The following is an 18,734-nucleotide window of genomic DNA, read 5'->3' as shown; positions in this document are numbered from 1 at the left end:
CAATTTGCAGGTTTGGGGAGCCAACAATCTCTGAGAAGTTGCAGGATGAGGGAGCTGCGTGGGGGCCACCATCTAGGAGGCCTCCCAGGTAAAAGAGGGTTATATTCCAAGGGCTTTGGATGTTGTTGCAGAATTTGAAAGAGGAAGCTATCTGAGGCAACTCACCTTTATGGGCCATGTTGGTAAATTGGTAAATTTGTGGCATCGATTGTAGAGGGGATGAGTAAGAATACAGGAATCATCTACGAGGCTATGACAGCAGTTCAAACAGGAGATGATGTGAGGGAGAGATGAGGACAGAGGGGGCAGGATTCGAGGTCATTCTGACAGGAAGCCCCAATGTCGTGCAGGTTCATGAAGGAGGCAAAGGAATTAAATGTGACCTGGAGCTTTGCGTGGGGTGCTTGCCCTCAACATTGTTTACTTCAGGGGGCACATGAGCTGCCAACATTACTGCTTGCTTTGAAATCCAAGCCTCTGTCCATCCCGGAAGTGAGACCCCATCAGTACCTATGTGATAGGAAGTGAGGATTCAATGACTCGGATATTCTAGCGGAGGAGGAGGAGTGACGGATACTTTTTTAGCCCGTATTGATCGTTTGCTAGCATCAGGAAAATTGAAGACCCACAGAGGGGAGACCCAGGGACCTGTATTGGTTATATGAAGTCTGAACTACCCCATAAACAAATTGACAAACTAAAGAGGGACTATGAGGAAAGTTAAGAGCAGAGGTGGGCATGTGGGACTTAACAACCTGTGGAGATCACTGAGAGCTGGAGGACTAAATAACAGTCCCTTGGAGATCACTTAATAAATCCAAAGGGTGGCGGGCTCACTAACTTCCTCTTGTATGTCTATTAACCATAAAATTTCAAGAGAAAGTCTTCCTCCAGACTTTCCCTGGGATGCTGAGGGAAAGAATAGGGTCTTAATCATATGATGGAGGAGTGATAACAATATCTATTTCCTCTTTAATTAATTAAATCCTGCTTTGTTAGTGTTCATAGCCCCCATTCCAGCAGGAAATATATAGCTTTTGTGATAAAAATGTGCACATGAGGGAATGATGATCTGGGTTGGGTGAGGTGGGTAGAATTAGATTTCAAAGCACTAACAGAAATGTCTTCTGTCAGAGGATGTGTGTAATTCCCAGAGGCAGTACTTTGCATACTAATTAGGCAATCATGACCTATTTAGTTTGATTTATAATGAAAAGAAAAATCTATGGTTTGTTAATGAAAGATCTTGGCATATTTTCCTCTGCAGGGTTCATAGGACCCAATGAGTAGAAATAATTACATAGCCAACTCAAATTGTCTCCTGTATAGAGTCCAGCAGCACAGAATCAGCTCAAGGGGTCATTAATGTGTGGGATGTGCTATTGTTTATGTTCTGTTCAGTGTTTCTGTGTGTGTGTGTATGTGTGTGTTTTCTTCTGTGTGAGCATGGGCGCATGTGTGCCACAGTGTTCATATGGAATGAGAGGACAGCTTCAGTTTATTCCTCACCTTCCACTTTGTATGAGGCAGGGTCTTTTGATCTTCTTGTTTGCTGTTGCCTTCTTCAGGCCACTTGGGAAATTCTCCTGCCTCCACCTCCCTCCCCACTGTAGGTTCACCAGGATTACAGATGCCCATCACAGCACCCCTGGCTTTTCTTTGGATTCTGGGAGCCTGAGCTCACACTTGCATAGCAAGTGCTTGGACCACTGTGTCTCCTGCACAGCCCCTGCTTGTCAGTTTTGTTCATGCCTAGACTTGAGAGGTTCTAAGAATACATAGAAATGTCCTCCATTTATTTGTTGCTGTTTTCTTTTTCCTCTTTTTATTGTCTTTTGGCTTCTAGGAGGCAGAGTGTTAGTGGGCGGGATTATGCTGAAGAAGGGGAGATACTGAATTTTAAAAGTAGGAATCAGGAAATGCTACCTTTCACATTGGTATGCTTCATTTATTCAGTGTTTTTGCATTCTGAATCCATGAAGTTTGTCCACTCATAAACCTCTGTAGGTTGTGCCACAGACCAAATGGCAAAGAGGACAGGAGGTTTTAGAAAGGAATTTAAATTACTACATCCTTTTTAAAAAGCTTAACTAAGCCCTCCATAAAGAGGAGCGAGGGCTTCACATGCACATGTTAGAGGTACATGGTGCTTTAACACTGAAGTTTAATTTATGGTTTATTTCTGTTGTGATGTTGGGCTTCAAAGACTTCAAGGCTGTTACGCTCAAAAGAGCCTGGTGTGGCAGTGTTGAGCTCAGAAGTGTCAGGGAAGGCGGAATAATGTTGAAAGACTGCCTACGCAGTTCCTAGTGCACTTCAGTTTCCTTACCTTTAGTCTTTCGTTGTTTTACACAAAGCAGGTAGTAGATTCTTTTTATTTCCAGCTGAAAGGGGTTAATTTATAGTTTGATAAAATATTTATGAAGGCTTTGGAAGAAAATAATCCTAATGTGTATGCATGTTTTTGGTAAAATACTATGTTCACATTAAGGTAATCTCTTTTAAACCTCATAATGGGGAATATATATACCTTGATATAGCTTCTTGTAATAAAAAAAAAAAACTTAAATTTTGGTCTTTTTATCTAGTGTAAAAAAAAATGCAGTAAGTGCCAAGTGTCTGAGCTCTTCCCTTTTAAGTAGCACTGACTCAAATGTGAGTCATGTGACTTGTGTGAACCATCCAAAGCATCTGTGAGGAAGGTCATTAGGATTCTTTTTACTTGGCCTAGATGAGAGCCCCTAAAGGAACCTACTGAAGAGTCCCTCTGTGCTAACCCAGGAGCTGACCTGCTCAGACCATTACATGCTAAAATATTCCAGCCAAACTGAACTCATGAGAATAAAACCTACTTTCCTGTTGACTTTCACTGAAAAAATAGAAAATTTACTTGTATTCAAAACAAAAGTCATCTGCCAGCAAATGGTCTTGGGTGAATTAACACGGCGAGAAGTGTTCGACCATGCTTCTGCTGCTAGTTGTTGCAGCCTGGTTCACGGCTGGTAGAAATCACCCAACCCAGAGCAGCTTTTGGGAAAAGAGGCTTACTTGGGCTTACAGGCTCCTGACATCAGGGAAAACAACAACATGAGCAGAGGGTGGACACCACCCCCTGGCCAACACAAGGTGGACAACAGGAATAGGAGAGTGTGCCAAACACTGGCATGGAGAAACTAGCAATGACACTCATAAACCCGCCCACAACAATACACCACCTCCAAGAGGCTTTAATTTCCAATCGCTATCAGCTGGGGAGTGTAGCGCTCAAAATACCTAAGTTTATGGGGGACACCTGAATCAAACCCCCACACTAGTTAACTGGATGCAAAATGTGGCTGAGAAGGCAGCCTTGTTGGGAGGTGCAGGTCCTCACAGAGCTGTCTTGATTGCAATGGCTTTTAAAAATATATTTTATCTATTTACTTATTTGAGAGAGAGACAGAGGGAGAGAGCAGTGTGCCAGGGCCGGTAGCCACTGCAAACGAACTGCACACACATGCGCCACCTTGTGCATCTGGCTAATGTGGATCCTGGGGAATGGAACCTTGCTCCTCAAGCTTCACAGGCAAGTGCATTAGCCAGTAAGCCATCTCTCCAGCTCTGCAGTGGCTTTAGAGTAGCCACAGCAAAATTTCTCTCTCCCCTCCTTTTAAGTCCTCAGGTATTCTCCAGAAACGTCCCGCAAAAACTCCCGGCTCTGCGCCTGCAGCTCTAGTCATCCAGGCACTGGATGCTCATTCCCTTCTTTGCTGCTCCTGGGCTCTTGCTGTAGATTGTTCAGGCATTGGAGATGCAGTGATGATGAGGAAAGTGTGCCTCATCTCTCACAGAGACACCCACAAGTCATAGTTGCAGCACAATGCAAAAGCTTTGAATGGCTGAGCAAAGGAGGTGATGACACCAGAGGTGAAGCCATCCTGGTGAGCATGTATTCTCAAGTTTTTTGCCACAGAGTGCACGAGCGAAAGGAACCTGAGTAGGTCTTCCCCATGCTACCACCACCTAAGGAAGTCATACTGGTACCTTACCCTGCTGCATCAGTATTGGAAGTAAACAATGGTATAAACTGTCTTTAGTTTAAAATAAGAAGATGCTAGGAAAAGGACAGTACATGCCCAAGTGTGGGCATGGGCTTTTCATAAGAGTCACACTTAGGTCTCTTAACAATATACAGTTTCTGTGGCTTCTGAAGTTACATTGTTTAAAAGGCTCCTAAACAACATGTTTTGTTTTTCCTTTATAATCATTGAGATCATAAGGTGGTTCCATAAGTTACAAGGACTTACTATTCTATCCCTTATTATTCTGAGTCATAAGAAAATCAAGACGTGTTTTGACTGTACAAAAAATTTATAGTCTTGTTTATTTATAGTCCCTTATTTAAAAGGAATAGTCCCTCTACATAAGCAAGCTCAACAGCAGTTTGGTAGCTCTGCTGGAATTCTTGATTTTCAGCTGGCAGGAGATTTCCACCAGACTGTGGAATGAGGGTCTCCCTTCTCCTCCCATGACCCCTAACTGTATCACTCTGCCATTCTGTCCTGCCTCATTTCTGTCCATGGTTCCCTTTGACTTCTAGATACAAGAAAACACAGGAAACCCTGAGCCAAGCTGGACAGAAGGCCACAGCAGCTTTCAGCAATGTGGGAACAGCCATCAGCAAGAAGTTTGGAGACATGAGGTGAGTGGGGCCAAGCACAGCAGCCTGCTCAAAAGCGCTGTCTACTCCCTTCTCACCGGGCAAACGTGGTGTTGCCTGGAGACAAAGACACACTTTCATATCAGGATGTTTTGTGTTTGAAGGTAAGCTTAGGAGGCCTGACCCCAAAGATAGCCTTTCCCCTAGACAAAGCAGAAATTGGGAGGGACAGAAAAGGAATGGGCATGCCAGGGCCTCTTGACACTGCCCATGCACTCCATATGCATGTGCCGCTTTGTGCGTCTGGTCTTACATGGGTACTGAGGAATCAAACCCAGGCTGTCAAGGATTTGCAAACAAGAATCTTTAACCACTGAGCCATCACTCCAGCCCCTACTCATTTCATTACAAGTAAAATTTGAAGCCATTTCTGTAGCATTACATTATTTATCTAAACAAATTCAATAATCTCTTAATATAGGAAATACAATTCTACCAGTTTCAGATAAGATATCTTCCATGTTTATGAAGTTTGTTCTCTATATATGTATTTGAAGTCTTTCAGTTGAGAACTGGGACCTCAGCCTAATTCTGCTAACATAGTGTCTCCCTGTCTTTATGAGACCTTGTACACACCTGTGAAGGTTTTTTAAGATAGATCTTTCCAGATTACACTCTCCAAGATAATACCTTAGCAGGTCTTGGGGTGGAGTGGAATGTGCTTATGTAACAAGCTCCCAGATAATACAGCCTTAGGAAATTCGGTTAAGAGAGGAAAGATCTCATCTATCTATCTCATGTGTGCCTGGATGTTCTCATTTACAATGGAGTAAGAGGTTCATGAGGGAGGGGCAGCGTCTCAGTGGTCGAGGGTATGCTTTGCATATGTGAGGCACCAAACCACAGAGGTGGAAACAATAGCACAAGTAACAGTATCATTAAATTATAATTAAAGCATTTTCAAAATGGCCAAAGAGAGCCTTGCATGTCTGCCACATGCAAATGCTAGCTTTTATTTTATTGCATGGCCTTCTCACAGTGGTCCTTAGATGAAGGAACATGGGAAACATCTGTGAAGAGAAGTTTGCGATATTTTTTTTTCTTAGGTAGTGAAGAACATATGAGCATGTTACTGTGTTGACATGCAGTGTCACTACACTATTGAACACAGCACCCAGGTCGTGCTGACTGCCTTTCTTCTTGTTTTCATGTGCTTTGTGTTAGCATAATGAATAACCCAATTCCCAGAGTGTTCTCTAATTGTTGTTTCATATAAAAGATACAAAATTTTTATTATATAATATATTACAAATATAAATATATTATATAATATTTATATGCTAGAGATGCAGTCCAGTGATTAAGCACTTACTTAATATGCACAAGTCCCTGGGCTCAAGCCCAGTCCTGCAAATGAATAAAAACTAGTGGAAAACATAGCTTATGTTTCTAAGAGACTCAAATATAGCCCTGAAATATTTTATGTGGTTAGAAAAATTAAGAGCTATATTTTTATCTCAAACTATATTTCTAACATCTGTATATAGATGTGAATTACTCTCTGCAAAGGCAACAAGTGTTACAAAGAATTTTTAGTCTTAAATTGTATTCGAACAACTAATATGTACATACTATTTTAAAATTGTTCCAGACTAATACTCTTAAATGAGAAAAATTAATAGGTTTTGACATTTTGTTCAAATTAATGTGTCAATTCATAAAATAATGGTGGGGGCATGTTAAAATTTTAGCACAGATATTTTACTTTAAACCTTTCACTGGCTTAAAGTATTATTGCTCTATATTTTTACTAACTATAGTATAAAATTCTTGATCAAATTTCTGAACTTGTTCAAAGAGATTTTTGGGCAAATTTAGATACTGTAACAATTCCTTACATTTATTTTCTTTAAAATAATTCCCAAGGTGGGGTGTGGTGTCACACGCCTTGAATCTCAGCACTCTGGAAGCCAAGGTGGGAGGATCGCAGTGAATTCAAGGCCAGCCTGAGACTACATAGTAAATTCCAGGTCAGCCTGGGATAGTGTAAAAGCCTACCTTGAAAAACCAAAAAATAAAAAGTAATAATTTTCAATTAATACTCACTGAAATGTTGTCCTTTTAGTAATAGAATGATAAACACCGGTGTTAAAGTTTTATTCCCAATTTTTTGTAAAAATAAATTATACCTTCTGAGCTAAGATTTCTACACTAACATGCTACTTTTAAGTGACTTCGTCTTGGTCTGGTCATGGCCTCACTCAGTTTTCTTCTCCATCTGTATAAAACATTGGTAGTATTTGCCTCAGTGAAACATTTCCTATGAAGTTAAAATAAAAGTCACATTTATGAAATGAACTCTAAGAAAATTTAAGCCACTGGGATGGTTTATAATAACATTGACATCTTGGAATTTCTCAGTGAATTTCTTCAAGCTGTTTCAGTGAGAACCAAGTGTGTGGGGGCAGCATATAATAATATTTTTTAAAATGTCATCATATTATAGCTCTAGACAAAGTGACTAGAAGCAAAATCTGTGAAACACGGGTAGTAACATGTTAAAAATTCAGTATAACCAGCTATTGATTCTGCATCTGTGGCCCAACGAAACATGGGTTCAAAGAAAATATTTGAGGAAAACATTTATCTGTTCTGACCATGTACAAACGTTTTGTGTTGATAGTCCCTAAGCAATGTAGCAAATATGTATATGACTTTAACTTTGTGTCAGATATTACAAGTAATTTAGACATGTTTTAAAGTACATAGATTATATGAGAATGTCAAGCCATTTTATACAAGAACTTGAACATCTTAGGGTTTTCCTATTCACAGGGTCCTGGAACCCTAATCCCTAAGAATGCTCAGGGGTAGTTGACAGAGTTGCCTGATCTTTGCTTTTGAGCTCTTGAAAGGGCAAAGGGGCGGTGAAGTCTTTTCTTTGCATCCTGTGTTCTGACCTCCGCGCTCTTCTCTCCCATGCTCCCCGGCTGCAGGTCTCACTCTATCGGGTAAGCACTGTGGGAGGGCTGCAGCTCCCTCTGCTCTCTCTGCTCCCTTTCTCGCCAGGGCTCTGTTTCATTCGCACAGTGTCCCAACAGACAAGATTCATTTTCAGAGACTGTGCGTGTCCAACAAGATACGAGTGGATCTAATACACATTAGAGTTTATATAAGTATACATGTGTCTGCCTTCTGGAGTCATTTTCACCAACTTCACTCGCCAAGCAGTCTTTTGGGAAACTTTTTCAGCATCATTTCTTACTACATTGACATGGTCCTTAGAACTGAAAGAAGAAAATAAAGTGTGAATAATTGAAATAGGGTATTTTTTTAAAGAGGGTATTTTTACTAAATGTTCAGAAAATTATTTTTTCTGTTATGTTTCTCTAAATGTCTCATAACTTTCATATGTTGATGTCTAATCTCTAGCCTCTCATACCTTCTGAAGTTTTAGCAGAGCTATTATTGGGAAATGTACATATAGTAAGAACCTTGCAAATGTTGATCCCAGGCCTTGGGCATAAGCCTTTACACTGGAATTTTATTATAAACTTAACTTTGTTACCCCTAAGATTGGTTACATTTATACAGGAAAACAGATTGGTAGGGTAGAACTTCCTTTAGTGATGTCTTTTTCAAAGTGATTTCTATAAGTCGTGTTTCAGGAAGGACATAAGTATTCCCTGATTGTACAACCTTTTCTTTCTACATTTCAGTATGACCCCAGTGGGTACTATCTGGGAAGGGTGACCTGTTAGCTTCTAGGGAGAAGAGAAAGCAGAGAGCTTGTTAAAAATGTAGTGAGACAAAAAGACCCAACCCAGAAAAATAGATCCCAATTTACTTCCTCCCTCTGCCCAGCCTGATTTCTGGGCAGAACTCAATAGTAAATAATAGACATCAAAGGAAAGATGAGTCAGCAACTCCAGGATTAAGAGAATCAAGTCTCAGGAATGTTTGCATTCATACCAACTATTCTAGACAATTAAACCAGAGTGGATGTAGAAGTCTCCTCCCACACCAGTCCATGGACTTGTGTTATCTAGCTTCCTGGAATGTAATGTTAATCATCTGCACTCCTCAAGGCAGCTTCTGTTCAGTAGAACCTTTAGCTTCGGCCTGCCTGGCTGTCCCGTGGAGTAATGCTCTTCTCGCCTACTCACACTGAGAAATATTAAAAACAGTCAAGATAGGAAGCAGCAGGCTTTTATAGTGCATGTGAGAAGGGAGTGATGACTCAGGTTGGAACTGGGCTGGTGGGCTGCCTGGAGAACCACCCATTCCGGATTTCCTGAGGGAGTCACAAGACACAGACCAGGACGAGGCCGTGCATCATCTGTTCTTCCTGAGCAGCCTTGGATGCTGACTGTGGTCCCCTAGGCCCAAGGAAAACAAAGATCTTCTTGGTTGGATGGGCAGGAAATACTTCAGATATTTAAAACTGCTGTTTTAAAACAGTGAAGCCAGAATTTTCACCAACTTAAATTGTGTTGTCTTCTTTTTCCCCCCTTTAATCTGCTTTTGCCCTGAAGATACTCCATTCGCCATTCCATAAGTATGCCTGCCATGAGGTAATGTGTGTAAAACAGTTACGTAATATTAATTCAGTATGTTCAGTATGTGTGTATATGAAGCATTACTTTATTTATATTTGTCAGTTCCCCCACCCCCTTCTATGTGAAAGAAAACTGCTGTCCTACCTGCCTCTGCCTCCTGTTTCTTTGTGACTATCTGCAGGGGGAAATATGGCCATGTCTGCTTGACTTGGGATTTTCTTTTTGACTTGGGCTTTTGACCAAACTCACTACTGTAAACCTAGCCTTTTCTGTAGGAACAGAGACAGGTTCCCTGATCTGCACTTTGCTTTGCAATGATTAAGACTTGCCTCATGTTGATGTTACAATGCTAAAACAAAATGACCCCTTTGAAGCATTAGTACAGGGGCTGGAACATTCCAAACACACTTAGAAGGGAATACATTTGTTATTTCAGCAAAACTAACTTCAAGCCAAAGAGCAAACGAAGAAGAATAGGAGACTAAGAAGGCCACATTCCTACATGGGATATCATTGGGATTTTTAACGTGGCCAATAATATGTACTTAACAATAAAGAGTCATGACAATACTGGCGAGGTGAAAAGTGACAAAACATTCCCACATTCAAGGTTCCATGGCTTAGTGACCCAGTAAGGTAAACATCACTAAGAATAATAGAGGAATGAATGTTTGAATGGGAATCAAAGAGGCAGGTTGTAGCCTCACTCAGCCACAAATTAATGTTTCGGCCTTGGAAAGGTGATCTGACTTGTATCAGTTGTGTAATGTAAGAGGATTGGCTGCAGTTTCCAAGGTGCTCCTGGGAACCCTTGGGAGACCTGGGTTGCTGTCAGTGTGATGTGAAGCAGAGATTCAGCCTCTGGGCCTTCCAACACTTCTGACAAAACTATACCTCATTTGTGTTTTATAATGTACACTGTGCTTTGGATCCCTTATGAGGGATTCTTTACTTTAACTAGTTTAACACAGCTGAAACCAAATTCTTTCCAGGGTCATTTGCAATACTAAAAATTTGTAGTTGTGCATGGAAGGATTAAATCTGATTAAATAATTTCTCTGTGTTCTCCAGTATTCATTCCTAGTATAATTTAATTAGAGGAATGTTTATTATAGTGTGTTTAATGAAGTCTCTTCTACACTGGGGTTATTTGGTTAATTAGTTGATTAGAAAATTTAAGCAGTGTTTGGTTTTCTGTTGCTTGGTGGAAGATTGTTCAGTTCATCTTCACATGAGTTGCTCCCCCTCCCACAACAGCACCCAAACTGAGCAGTGGAATCAAGGCTCTGAGCTCCTTTTTGGAAAAACATAAGATGGCTTCACTCTGTGAATCATGAATCTGTGTAGTGGCCTACAGATAAATGCAATCCCAGGAACTTCCTGAACTTAACTTTGAGATGAAAATAAATTTTACTAAATCTGACATATACCCATGAATTTACCTGCCTGCCCACGTAGGCACTGATGGACGTCATAGGAGGAGGCTCTGCCAAATGAAGCCTTCAGAGGAAATGGTGATATGATTTTGAGTCATTCAAATGTTAATTTCACTAATATTTTATCATTCAAGGAGACATTTTGAAAGATTACTCATAGGAACTTGACTAATGTTTTAGTCATGGACACAGTTTTGCTATGTCTGGGCCCTCTTTATTCACCACTGCTAATCCTGCAACCTGAACACAGGTGTGTTCCAGCTATATGGACAGTCAAAGTCTCAGGGGACAATCCCTAACAAAGCCAAATTCACTCTAGTATATATGCTCTATGTTAGTTTCCTCTTGACAATACTAGAGCAAAAGTTTACTCTACACTGTACAGTGGAAGCTGCATTTTATCGCCTTACTCTTATAGAGACTCTCTAGGCCATTCTCATTTTTTTTTCTATACTCAGGAGAGAATAACAAATGGTTTCTCAAATATAATAAAATGTCATTGAATTATTTTACCTGCAAATGGTGGTAATTGTCACTGAAATTGACACAGAGACACATCTTTTTGTTTTTCAGTTTCCATTTCTTTAGTTGGATATGGTAATATCACTTTCTTTATTTTTGGCATTGTCACATGTGTATCCAATGTATGTTGGACCCACTTATGTCATTTTAATAGAACAATATGAAATTGTAGTGTCACGTAGTCAAATTCAACAGAGGAAGCCAGGAGACATCAAACAAATGGAGTGTCTACATTTAAAGCAATACAATCGTATATAGCACAATGAGTGAGTCACATATAAAATGCCAAAAAGGTGTGAAGGTTCTCTCTGGTGAGAGACTTAAGTATAGCTTTTTGAGGGAGGAAAAAATAATACATCCAGGCATCAGACAGATAATGGGTACATTCCAACATAAACTCATCAAGGCACTAACTTTCAGAAGCATCATTTCATGAAATGTGTCAAAATTATTACTTTTTAAGGCATTGAAAAGTTTAGAAAACTCATGAACTCCTTTCCCCCAGTGAGTTATTTCTGTCTTGTCTCATATTTGCTGAGATAAATAGCTTTAAAATTTCAAGTAGGAACACTCATACATGACATTTTTCAGAAAGATTTTACCCTGCTTACTAATACCTGAGTTGGGATGAAGTAGAAATAATTAACAAAATAGAAATTAAGGTATCCCTCCATTGACTCATTAGAAGTGATTTATGTGCACAATGGAATCTTAGCTGTATCAGTGCCACACAGTGAGTTATTTACTGCGCAGCTGAGAGTCTGACCATTTTTCTTACAGATGCCCTGTGTCAGGTTATGGTTTCTCGCCCTAACGTAGCAGAAATACACTAAATTTTCAAACATGGCTGGCGTAGGCAGCAGGCTGATAGCCAGCTCTGGAGCAGAAACAATGGTTACAAATAAAAGCAGAAAACCAAACCACATGGTTGCTAAGACACTAGGTCTCTGGAGCTGACCTCTCTTTTTTTATTTTAGGAATTCTCCTACTTTCAAATCATTTGAGGAGAGGGTTGAGACAACTGTCACAAGCCTTAAGGTACAAATGAAGTACATTTTGTGTGTTTTGGTCATTTCATCAGGACAGCTTAGTCATTGCTGCCATTGGTCCCAAAGGGAAGGCAGGGCCACCAGCCAAGAAGGTCGTTGTGCACAGACAGACCTCTTCTTCCTGGGTACATCTATAAGTAAGACCAGTTTTGATCAGTGTTCCTGTCTCCTTAGAGTTGTTTACAGAAACTAATGAGGGGTGAACTCTTCATGAAAGTGACTTGGGGTTTTGGCCACTACTTAATTTTTTAATGCTGACTTACAAAAAAAAGTAGATATGGATGCTAAGGAGATGGCTCCTCAAGTAAAATGTTTGTGGTGCAGGCATAAGAACCTCAGCTCAGATCCCCAGCACCCAAGCTGGGGCGGGTGGTCTGTGGCTGCAGTCGCAGGACTGGAGAGGCAGGCCCAGGGAATCATGAGTCTCACTGGCTAGTCTGCCAGAATTGGTGAGTACCAGGTTAGTGAGAGACCTGTCTCAAAGATTGAGGTGACGAGTGATTGAGGAAGACACCCAGTGTTAACCCCTGGCACATACATGTGCACATGTACCTTTATACAAGTACATCCATACACATACTAACATACATAAACATGTAACCAAAAGTATGGAAATGATTGCAGAAAGAAAAAAGGATGTATGTACACATACATGAATCTGGAAGGCTACACAGTAGTTCACAGCTCCTTTGATTTGGACATGAACCATCAACCACATGCTTGATGCCATACATTATAATGCCATTCCCCACCCCTCACCTAATGAGACTTACTAATTAATGTACTGAGCTCAGTACAGTATTGTTACCATGAAGGGAAAATTAAGCTAAATCACAAAATACATTCTTTTCTAGTCATGCATTTGATTTCTAAGTATAACCTAAAAATATGCCCATTCCATAGTGGGTCTTAAATTTTTTTCTGTTTAAGCAGATATTGTCTACATAGGAAACAAAAAGAACCAAAATAAAATCAGTCTAGATTAAAAGACATAAACAAAACCAGGAATAATTATTGAGAATCAACTATTAAGGTTATTTGGGGGATGGTGCCACCTAAGGAATGTTGCACACATGTTGGCATCATTACTCTCTTATATACTAACCATTCCATTTTACTATGACTGGAAGAAGTACAAACTCCTGATCTTTAATAACAGCAGAAGTAGGTTATACACACATAATTATTCAGCTTCTTCCAGATCCTCATCGAACTCTCACGTGTACTTGCTCGTGAGTATAGGTAAGGTTATTCCTGACAATGGGTGACAGGGGTGCTAGATGTGGGTCTGGAGCGTCTTTTTAGGAAGAGTCTTTCACATAGTCTTCGATTTTTATTGGGCTTATGATCAGTGTTGACAGTCCAAGAATGAAATTCTTACTGAGCATTTATTGTGTCTTCACTGGTTTCATTCCCTAGCAGTTGGTAGCAGTGTAGTTTCACTAGTCTGCTTGTCAACTTCTTATCTTACTGATATACAAGGGTGAGTAGGGACCATTAAATTACCCCATAAGTTGGAAAATTCTTTCAAATGGAGAAATACAGACACGCAATGATGTGAACATTTCTTTTGCTAGAACATCTATGAAAATGAAACTCTCAAAATTCCAGTCAGTTTCTAAACCCCTGGGAGTGTGGCTTCCGCTGCTTGTTAGATAAGTTCTGACACAGGACAAGTTATACTTTTTAGGTTTTCTTTAGAAGAAGGAGCTATGAAGAAGTCAAAGAAGAATAAAGAACAACCTATTTTCATTTGCTTTTAGGAAACTGGTAAGCTAGCCCATGGTTCACATATGATTTAAGTATTTGAGCCACTCTCAGCCTCTTACTATTCTTTCCTCATGGGAATGGATGTATAGGGCCAGAACTCTCCATCAGCCAGGCACATGACTCAGCCACCAGATGCTATCCCATGTCAAGATCTGCTAAGAGAGGATTCTCTGCTTGTATAATTGCCCATGGGTTTTGCAGTTACCTTTTTATTGCTGGTACAGTCACCAAACCCAAGCAGCTTATGGGAGAAAAGAGTTTATTTCAGGCTTCCTGATTCCAGGGGAAGTTCATCATGGTGGAAGAAGCTGGCTCATTTCATCATACATCCACAGCAGAGAGACAACAGCCAGAGCTCTGGCTGGCTCTGAACACACTTGGTGGAACTCCACCCCAAGGCCCACTCCTGGTGACACACCTCCTCCAGCAAGGCTCCACCTCCCACGGACACTTAATCACAAACACCTGAGGCTATAGGGACACAACATTCAAACCACTACAGTGAGTTTGACAAGAGTCACACCCTGAATGCCTGGCATCTCAGCCAAGGCCTAACCCCTCTTTCCAAGTTCCCAAGCAGTGGAGCATGGCTTTGTGTCTCTGTCTTCCAAAAGTTACAAATTTCTCATTCCCTCTTTCGACATCTTACTTGCTTTTGTGCCCTTAATCTCCAAAGTCTCTATGAAATTCTTCACTATAGGTTCCAAAGCATTCTCTCCTGAGGGAGTAGCTCGTGATCAGTCAGGATTCCTGGAAGTCCTTGCAGATCTCTGTTGCATTTTCTTCTGCACATTCTCCTTTAAGCTTTGTATTTAAACTACATTCAGGAATGTGTGCATTATGTTCTGTGAGAAAAAAAAAAAAGTTCTGCTGTGAAGTGAGGTCCTCCTGCTATCTCCTCATGCAATCTGACAGGTAGCACTGACACATTTGTACCAATCAGTTGTTTTCACCTTATACCCAAATTTTAAGCAGTTTGATACTCCATTTAACAAAAAAAACTTGCCAGCTCATTATAATCATACAAAATTTAGTCCTTGCAAGGCATTATTTGGGGGACCTCTTCTGTGCATGTGTTACCTGCACAGTCAGCCCATAAGAAAGGAAATTCTCAAATGGGAGAAACACAGACATGCAGCATTGTGGACATTTCTTTTGCTAGAACATCTATGAAAATGAAACTCTCAAAATTCCAGTCAGTTTCTAAATCCCCATGAGTGTGGCTTCCGCTGCTTGTTAGACAAGTTCTGACACAGGACAAGTTATACTTTTTAGGTTTTCTTTAGAAGACGGAGCTATGAAGAAGTCCAAGAAGAATAAAGAACAACCTATTTTCATTTGCTTTTAGGAAACTGGTAAGCCAGCCCATAGTTCACATCTCATCCAAAACAAAAAAGCAGATACAGAACCAGCACTCACGAAGGCGACATCACTCATGCTCCAGTTAACCATAAGTACTGACACCACTGCCACCCACGCCATCCACAGCAAGCAGATCATATTTTTAGTGCAACTACTTTTTGATGAATACATCAAAGTACATAGATCAAAACCTTTAAAGGAGCAAATTTTAATTATATTTTACTCTTTTTTTTTTTTGCATTGTGACCTCTTATTGAACAATTTTGTTACCAAAGATTAAGGAGCCCAAACTCACCAGTTCAAGTAAAATTTTCTATAAGAGAACAATCATAATTTTGTGCACATAGTAATAAATTATTGGATGGAAAATTATTATGAGAGTAAGGTGTAGAAAAGGCTCTGTCTTTGATGGAGGAGAGCCTTATAATCTTTGCCTGAAGTACTACAGTGTGCAATCAGTAAACAAAGTTTAGAAAATCCCTGTATTTCTTATAAAGAACACCTTTATTTTACTATTTTGATTTGAGAAAAATCAAGAAATAAAAAAACAATATCCAAAACAAAGCATAACTCATTAAATTCGTCCAACATAATACTGTGTGATTTTTTCCTGTAAGAAGGAAACAAGACAGAATATGAATTTAAAAACAAAATGAAAGGAATTGGAACTATTAACACAGTAGATTGCATGGACTTAATCTTATTTGTTACTCAGGAAAGAAACAACCACAGGGGAAAATGGCATAGTAGAAAGCACTCTGGTTTACTTACCTCTTCGTGTACTGGGACTGACAGACCAGCTGGCACTTACTTCTGGATTAAATATTGACTAAAAAGTGGCATTCTATTTTTTAATGATTAAAAAACAAAAGTATTTTGAGGTGGGTACAAATTAATAAAATTTAAATTCCAGTGCCCATGCCCATCCATATCAAGCTCATGGACATACACAGTATTGTCAATTATTAGTTTTTAAAAGAGCTAATTAGAGTACTTATGATCAAGATGATATGGTTCCTAATCTAAAATATTTAATCTATGGCCCTTTACAGAAATAGTTTCCAAGCCATGTCCAAGTTTCCAAGCTAAGGCAGGGTGATCACAAGTTCAAGGCCACCCTAGGCTATATAAAGTTCAAGGCCATTCTAGGCTACACAAGAGATCCTGTCTCAAAGAGAGAGAGAGAGAAAAAAAAAAAGATTTCTGATTCAAGCAGTATAAAAATGGTCAGTTTAGTTACTGAATTAAGAAAGCCAAAAAGGGGTATTAGTGACACTGGAAGTATTTAGCAAATGATCTGCTTTCAACCCAGTTTCGTTTGTAAAGGCAGGCCGTGCAGCAGGGACGCCTTCCCCAGTGTTGTGCATCCATCTGGGGGCAGTGGAGTGTAGACATTAGTTCAGCAATAGCAACATTATCTGTTCTACTTCCCTTCTTCTCAGTGTTTTAACAAATTGTGGGTGGTTAAGAAAAAGCCAATGTGAATATTACAAAGACTGGCACTGAGTGTTTTGGGGTATTACATATTTGAGGAGCTTTTAATGAAGAATAATTCAAAGCACTGAAGCATAGCTTTAATGTAATTAGATTTTTCTGTGTTTCTATTTAATCAATGACACATAACAAGAGAGCTTTGTAAAGTATTGTAAGAGATTGTATTTGTCTAGGAAGATGTAAACTTGCTAGTGCTTAGGAGTCAATCCAGCACAACTCACAAGCAGAGACCAGAAATTGTATGCCACTCTGCCTAGTCAAGAGACTTTCAAGCCAGATATGGTGGCATGTGATCCTACCCCTGAGGAGGCTGAGGAAGGAAAATACTAAGTTTGAGGCCTGGGCAAGACTCTACCGGAGAGAAAGAGAAGGAATGTTTCAGAAAGTAGAACTGTCCTACCTACTTCTAGGTCTCAAGTGAAACCCCTAAGTTCAAGTCACATAAGGATAAACATTTATACAGCTGGAAGAATTAATCTAAAATCCAATTCTATCTTCATTAAACTGTCCCTCTGGGTAAATACAGGCAGAGGTTGCAAGTCCACATATCTTCTTATATTACCAGAGGACCAGTCTTAGCTGTAGAATAGATAAAGGGAATAATGCTAAATTTTTACAAAATTAGTTTGGAATCCTACCCTAGAACACAGTTGAACGACATTCTAGAACCCCTCTAGAGGAAACTAACTTTTCTATGTAGTTTTGTATACCTCTGAAGAAAAGCAGTATTTCTGAATTCAGAAGCAATCAAGTTTTGGCATTCTTGTTTAAAATTACAAAACTGATAACAAACTAACTGCATTTTTGCCTGTCTGCCCATTTCAGACGAAAGTAGGTGGGACAAGCCACAGCGGAGGCAGTTTTGAGGAGGTCCTCAGCTCCACAGCACAAGCCAGTTCCCAGAGCACTTCGGGAGGCCCCCGGCAGGCCAAGGCCGACGAGCTGCAATGCTAGGCCCAGCCTGCAGACACTGCCCCACCCATCTCTGCCTGGGCATATCCAGATATGAAGACCAAAACCCCACTGGGAAACGGAAGTTTTGATATCATCATTCGAGTGGCCTCTGCAGAAAGTTTAATAAAATTATTTCCATAGGTATACTTGTTGACAATGGGCCACTTGACCATCACACTGCAGAATTCATAGATTGTCATCTTTTAAAATTGGAGTAAGGTATACAGTTGGTCATAACTTCTGTCTGTGTAACTCGATGTATATTTCTCAGACATGAAGCTTTAATCATTTGCTTTGGTTTTTGCTTGGCCTCCCTTACAACGTGCATGTCCTTGAAGGCTGAGGTTGTACTTCCCAATTCATAGACCAGCTCTTGACAACTATCTCCAGCAACAGAATTACTCCCTGGAAATCCCATCAAACTGCTTGTCATCTCCCTCCTCTACATCAATTCTGTATGGCTATTTAAGTAATTAAAATAATTGGTTTTAATGATGACTGGGTTCTTGATTTCTTTAATTCTTTGGAGGTATTGATGACTTAAAGTTGCCAAATAAAATTCTACACATGCAATTTTAAATCAACTTCTAACTGGGTGAGCAGGACACAGTAATGAAAGTAATTATAACATCAACTACCTGAGGATGCTAACATAATCTCTAATCCTAAAGTCTTTTAGACTCCACATAGACTAGTAGCTACTTGGGTAAGAGATATTTATAAAGGGAACAGCTAGGAAGTAGGATAATATGGATTTAAAGAACACTTAACAGTTTGCACATTGCTCACATGTATGAAACTACACTCAGATTTCTGCAATCTTTTCATTTTTATTCTATGCTCCTCTTCTAACTGGGAAGCTATTTGTTGTTAGGTAGCAGAGGTTATAACTTTAAGATATATCTGTAAAATGTACAATGAAAAGACCTTCTAACTAAAATCTCACAAT

At 39.8% G+C, this 18,734-nt stretch overlaps 1 protein-coding gene across 4 annotated transcripts in view; it reads left to right on the top strand.

The window, feature by feature from the left end:
• Tpd52l1 (TPD52 like 1) overlaps positions 1-18,280 on the top strand; it is an 88,796-nt gene extending 70,516 nt beyond the window's left edge. The window contains exons 4-8 of one of the 4 annotated variants that reach the window (XM_012951562.2): positions 4,580-4,681; positions 7,636-7,650; positions 9,175-9,213; positions 12,134-12,194; positions 17,657-18,280. In XM_012951562.2, coding sequence (XP_012807016.2) covers positions 4,580-4,681; positions 7,636-7,650; positions 9,175-9,213; positions 12,134-12,194; positions 17,657-17,785 — 346 coding nt within the window. In that variant the 3' untranslated portion in view covers positions 17,786-18,280. Of the gene's footprint in view, positions 1-4,579; positions 4,682-7,635; positions 7,651-9,174; positions 9,214-12,133; positions 12,195-13,895; positions 13,976-17,656 lie in introns of all 4 variants that reach the window. The other 3 variants (XM_045159157.1, XM_045159155.1, XM_045159156.1) reach the window with 3 other exon arrangements.
• The last annotated feature ends 454 nt before the right edge of the window (positions 18,281-18,734 follow it).

Source organism: Jaculus jaculus, chromosome 9 (genome assembly GCF_020740685.1).
Source record: "Jaculus jaculus isolate mJacJac1 chromosome 9, mJacJac1.mat.Y.cur, whole genome shotgun sequence".
NCBI lineage: Eukaryota > Metazoa > Chordata > Mammalia > Rodentia > Dipodidae > Jaculus > Jaculus jaculus.
Note: the sequence above shows the minus strand (reverse complement) of the source record. Positions and strands in the feature narration are given on the sequence as shown.